The sequence below is a fragment of the Rattus norvegicus genome, chromosome 5 (assembly GCF_021556685.1).
Source record: "Rattus norvegicus strain SHRSP/BbbUtx chromosome 5, alternate assembly SHRSP_T2T, whole genome shotgun sequence".
Classification (NCBI taxonomy): Eukaryota; Metazoa; Chordata; class Mammalia; order Rodentia; family Muridae; genus Rattus; species Rattus norvegicus.
Window position 1 is genome coordinate 122,515,958 of NC_141538.1, and position 5,890 is coordinate 122,521,847.

Sequence of the window (5,890 nt, forward strand, 5' to 3'; positions counted from 1 at the left end):
CTTGTTATGCCTTGACATCGGATTGAAATAAAGTGGCTGAGGAGGAAAAAAAAAAAAAGAGCTGAAGGGACTTGCAATCCCTTAAGAACAAAACCAACCAACCAGAGTTCCCAGGGACTAAACCACTACCCAAGAGTACATATGGACAGACCCATGGCTCTAGCAGCACATGTAGAAGAGGATAGTCTTGTTGGGCATCAATAGGAGAGAAGCCCTTGGTCCTGCCAAGGCTGGACCTCCCTGTGTAAGGGAATGTCAAGGCAGGGAAGAAGAAGTGCGTGGTTGGGGAGGGGGAAGAACCTAATAGATAAGGGTGGGTGGTAGAGGGGGTTTATGGATGAGAAACCAGAAAGGGGAATAACATTTGAAATGTAAATTAAAAATATCTGGTAAAATAAATAAGAGACAGAAAAACTTGTCATGTCTCTGCATCAAGCCTGTGCCAACATACAAAAACACCAAGAAGAAAAACACAGGAATGGATGTACACTGCTTTATTTAGGTGGAAGCCGAGGTTGTCTACATAATGAGTTCTAAACCAACCTATGTCACATGATTATTTTGAAGCTAGACAGATACCTAAAGAGTTAAGAGTACAGATTGCTCCCATAATATCCCAGGGGATCCAACAGCTTTTCCTGTCTCAACTTTCATCTCCTTTTTGGTACCAATTTATAAAAACTGAAGCGCATTTTATGTAATCTCTGCCTCACCCACTTCATGAAGTGCGCATGGTACTGATCTAGAACGCCCAACAGGAAGCCATAGTCTGCATGAACTCTTAGTGGTTGCCTCAGCACTGTTTTGGGATCTTCTTCTATTTGGGCCTCTGGAACACGGAGAACATCCCGTGTTGGAGTCCATATATCCAGGAAGTCACGTTGGACATCCAGCAAATTGAGCTCTTTGAGTTTACACCTCCTGCGGGTCAAAGAGGAAGGAGATTAGGATGGTTAGATGTGCAAGGTATAATCTGCCTTGATCCTATGTCTCAGCCTCTCTCCACTACATTCTTTTGGAATTACAACCACAGCTTTGTCTTCCCCACTTGCTCAGATTCACTTACCTAGACCGAACCTTCTGGCAATTCAGCCTATCCACTCCTTCCAACACAGCCTTGAAAGTATCTACATCGAAGTCGTACAGCAGGGGGCCAATATAGAGGTATGGGTAGGGCCAGGTTGTTACCATGTGCTTAACAAGTTTTTTGCGTCTCTTGATGAAGGCCTCCTTGAACAGTGGGGGAAAGAACACTTTGGGCAGGTCCTCCACAACAGAGATAGCCAAGCGTTCATTACTTGCCAGTCCCTGGATTGCAAGGTGTTCAAGTGTGGGGAGAGCCTGGTCGCTCATCCTTAGGGATTCAGGTAGGGGGTGGGGGAGTCCTGTGGAAACATTGAGAAATAAAGCACAAAACTGAGAACAGATTTCCCTTTCCCTTTGCAGAAGCCAGATCAGGATCATGGTAATAGTCCACATAGTAAAATTTGATTTCCTCATTTGACTTTCTCTCTCCTGGTCTCAGAGCCATGGCTCTCACAATCCGGCATGCTTGTATTGACTGTGAATCCTCCATATGAAGTGTGCTTTACCATTAATCTGCTCATCCCAAACCCTACTGCTGTGAATGCTACTCCCCTGAGGAGTGGGTTCTCTGGAGACAGTGCAACCTCATCATTTTAGGGTGAGCCATACTCCATAAAAATTTTCAATGCTTGAATTACCCTAGATGCCTAGAACAAATGAAACTCAAGACGGATGATCAAAATGTGAATGCTTCACTCCTTCTTTAAAAGGGGAACAAGAATACCCTTGGCAGGGAAGAGAGAGGCAAAGATTAAAACAGAGACTGAAGGAACACCCATTCAGAGCCTGCCCCACATGTGGCCCATACATATACAGCCACCCAATTAGACAAGATGGATGAAGCAAAGAACTGCAGACCGACAGGAGCCGAATGTAGATCGCTCCTGAGAGACACAGCCAGAATACAGCAAATACAGAGGGGAATGCCAGCAGCAAACCACTGAACTGAGAATAGGACCCCCGTTGAAGGAATCAGAGAAAGAACTGGAAGAGCTTGAAGGGGCTCGAGACCCCATATGTACAACAATGCCAAGCAACCAGAGCTTCCAGGGACTAAGCCACTACCTAAAGACTATACATGGACTGACCCTGGACTCTGACCTCATAGGTAGCAATGAATACCCTAGTAAGAGCACCAGTGGAAGGGGAAGCCCTGGGTCCTGCTAAGACTGAACCCCCAGTGAACTAGACTGGTGGGGGGAGGGCGGTAATGGGGGGAGGGTTGGGAGGGGAACACCCATAAGGAAGGGGAGGGGGGGAGGGGGATGTTTGCCCGGATACCGGGAAAGGGAATAACACTCGAAATGTATAAGAAATACTCAAGTTAATAAAAAAAATAAATAAATAAAATGTAAAAAAAAATTTTTTTTCAATGGAATTTGATTGAGAGGTTCCCTGGGAAAGCTTCACACATTCTGCCTTCTATACATGGGGCTTGGCTGGTGGCAAATTGGTAAAGTTTGATACCTTTGCTGTCAGAACCTTTACAAAGTGGTCTACATACCCTGAATTCTATTCCAGAACATGGGAGAATAAAGTACCACAATTGCCAATGTGACACTACCGTGGGTCAAAGACAGGCTCATCTGTCAGTACCTTCAAGGGAGCACCCCATACAGAATTGTGGTGAAGGCCAAGCACAAGCACAAACACAGCAACAGATATGAAATAGAAGGTTTTAAAGAGCAAGGGTAAAAGGTGATCTTCTGAACTTCCAACAGCTGAGCAGGCTGAGATCCATCCTCAAGAGGTCCTACACTTGCATGCAGTATAGGGGAAAATGTCAGAGAAAACATACTAGTGTTATCTTATTGTACTTCATTCACACTCGTTTTTCTATATGTTGTATATTTTACTCTTGTTCGAGGCAGGGTCCCACCATGAGGCATTTTCTGGACTGACACTTTGGCTTAGACCAGGCTGGTCACTCTTTGACTAATAGAAATATGCCTACTTCATACCAACAGAGCTGTGATTAATGGCAAGTTCTTTCATACTAGGGTTCCATCTTCTGGACATAACTTATCCCTATTCATTGTACTGAACTGGAGACTTTCATATCTCACCTCATTCAGCCCACCAAGTCTGAGCTGCCATCCACTTTGTACCTGTTGATTTTAATTTCTTTCAGGATCCTATCAATATCTATTGTTCAAGAGACTTAGCTGGCCTAATTTACAATTTACCAGCCTCAGTTGCCAGAGTAGGTGAGATGAGCAGCAGCCTGTTTTCCTACTCTCTTCTCAGGATTATTCTTCACAACCAGGCTAAAGGATATGTTAATTTATATTAAGGGGCTGAAGAGAGAACTTATCCATTTAGAGCACTGGGTTCATCTGCCAGTACCTTCAAGGGAACACTCCATACTATATTGTGACAAGGCAAGACAATGCAAAGGTGCCTCTATCTTGTATATTTGCACAGGCCATTTCAGGTTTAACTTGAATCCATTTGAACTCTTCCCATTCAGAAGCCTTCCTCATTTTCTATTAATAAATCCATGTTTATTCTGCATCTTAGGAGAAAAGAAAGTTTTAGCTCTATACAAAGAGGACCCCTTGCCTCACACCTAAGATTGTAGCCACATGACAGTAGAGGCATGAGGAAGGATCTCTGCCTCAAGTTCATTTCAGCTGGATGAACCTGGGCTACAAGAGACAGAAAATCCAACCAACAAAGAATACAGAAACGGGAGCTGGAGAGATGCTTTTCACAGTAGACCTAAGTTTGGTTCCCAATATCCACATGGTAATAAAAATCAGTCACATTTCCTGTCCCGGGGGAATCCATATTTCTTCTGATCTAATGCGGCAGGCACATGTGCTTACACAAATGCAGGGCAAACACTCACACAGCTGAAATATCTAGATTCTTACATTTTTTTCTATAAGACTCAGAAATATTAAACTGAACTGAAGGACCATTAATGAGAAAGAAATAGGGAGAGTGAGAGGAAGAAAGGGAGAGGCAGAGGAAGAGGAGGAAAGGGAGAGAGAGGAGGAAAGGGAGAGGTAGAGGGAGAGGAGAGGGAGGAGAGGAGGAAAGGGAGAAGTAGAGGAGGAAAGGGAGAGAGAGAGGGTTAGCTTAGCCAGAAACACCAAAATTTGTAGAGTAAGGGGCTTGGAGGCACATTTTTGTACCTCCAGCTTTCCTGAGACAAAAGGAGGACTGTAAATTTCAAGTACCTGGGGCTAAATGAGCAGTGCCAGGCCAGACAGAACAGAGTAAAACTCTATCACATGCAAACAAACCTAAGAATTGACAATCAAAGAAACAAACAAACAAACAAAAAAACATTTGAGATGAAAGTAAATCAACCCTCGAATCCAAAAAAAAAATTCACTCTACAATTTTCTCAGAGATGAGAGAAACTGTGTCACCTATGCTGTAATGTCCCCACTGGGGACTAGATGGTCTGTAGGAAATGGATTGGTTGTCTTGCCTAATGCAAGTGAAGGACTTACCAGACACAGCGACAGGTCTCCTATTTCAGCAAGGTGATGAAGTGACTTCAAGATTTCTAGTGGCTTCTCTGACTCTCTAAGCCTTTTATCTACTCCTCCAGTCACACCTTCCCTTTGCAGCCAAACCTACTTACTGCCACTACTACCTCATGGTAGTATCTCCACCCAGTTAAACTTCTTTGGCCTCAGGACAGAAGGAACAGAAACTAGAGCCCAGCTACTCAGGAAGCTGAGGCAGGAGGGTTAATACCCTCTGGGCCTGTGTACAGTTAGCTTGTAATCAGTCTTGGCACTCAGGAAGATCTGTGTGAAGTCAAGGTGAGCAAGGTCTAGATTGTCAAACTTTAGAGTTGAGACACTTAAAACAACTAAATTTTTAATTGCTAGATAGCTAGGTCAACTTGATCACACCCACCTGCAGAAAACAGGTCTTAGATTAACTTCAAGAAGAAAGGGGAAGGCCATGAGTAATCCTACCCACTCCCTTAATCCCATCTTTAGGAGGCAAAAAGGAGTAGATGTTTTATGAACTTGAGGCCTGCCTGTTCTAATATTGTAAACTAGAATTATAGATTGAGACCTTGTGTCAAGAACACAAAACAAAGCAAAGTAACTGGAAAAGAAAGATGAACAAAAGTGGAACGTGGTGATTTACTTTTAATACTAGCACCCCTGAGGCAGAGGGAGAGGCAAAGGCAGAGGCAGAGGCAGAGGGATCTCTGTGTGGTCAAGGTCACAAAGCCTTGTTTACAGAGTGAGTTTCATTACTGCCAGGGCTACAAAGTACAAAGACTCTGTAAAAACATAAAAGAAAGAAAGCTGTCTTTTTAGCGCCCTTCCTTTCTTACTTTTACTAATTAATTTATTTATTCTTTCATTGATTTTTTTCTTCTTTTACTGAGACAGATTCTTCTGTGTAACTCTGGCTCTCATGAGAAGATTTTGTTTTTTCTTTCCTGGTCCTTCTTCATTGAAACTTGTTTTTACGTATGCCTAGAACTCAGTATGTAATCCAGGGTGGCCTTGATTCCATGAAGATCCACCTGCTTATGGCCCCACGTGCTGGTATTTGAGACATGCACCACCACACCCAACTAGAAAGGCTTTTTTCATTTAGATATCTCACACTAGAGAATCTGAGACAAGAGGATTGAATATTTTACTGTCTGATTTAAGAAGCCAGTAATGGGCCAGTCTATGATATATACCTAAACAAGCAAGCAAACAGAAACAAACAAACACTCAACCAGAAGGTCACAGTATAAGTATTTGGTTGTGTACTCCTTTATTCCCAGAATTTTAAATGCAGAGGCAAGAGGATCTCTGTTTCAAGACAGCCT

The 5,890-nt window shown here is 43.2% G+C and overlaps 1 protein-coding gene across 1 annotated transcript; it reads right to left on the bottom strand.

Annotated features, from left to right (window-relative positions):
- Positions 1 to 479: 479 nt before the first annotated feature.
- Oog3l2 (oogenesin 3 like 2) lies at positions 480 to 4,712 on the bottom strand. The gene is made up of 3 exons (XM_087551771.1): positions 4,551 to 4,712; positions 1,067 to 1,385; positions 480 to 921 (listed from the first exon to the last, which is right to left on the bottom strand). The coding sequence occupies exons 2-3, from the start codon at positions 1,351 to 1,353 to the stop codon at positions 651 to 653; spliced, it is 558 nt and encodes a 185-aa protein (XP_087407897.1). The 5' UTR covers positions 1,354 to 1,385; positions 4,551 to 4,712; the 3' UTR covers positions 480 to 650.
- Positions 4,713 to 5,890: the final 1,178 nt, after the last annotated feature.

What these genes read in the sequence shown, in the direction of transcription:
- Oog3l2 (XM_087551771.1), bottom strand. Translation starts at nt 1,353, where the DNA reads ATGAGCGACCAGGCTCTCCCCACACTTGAACACCTTGCAATCCAGGGA. An exon ending in TGCCAGAAGGTTCGGTCTAG is followed by an intron (nt 922 to 1,066) that starts GTAAGTGAATCT and finishes TTTGACCCGCAG; the next exon opens with GAGGTGTAAACTCAAAGAGC.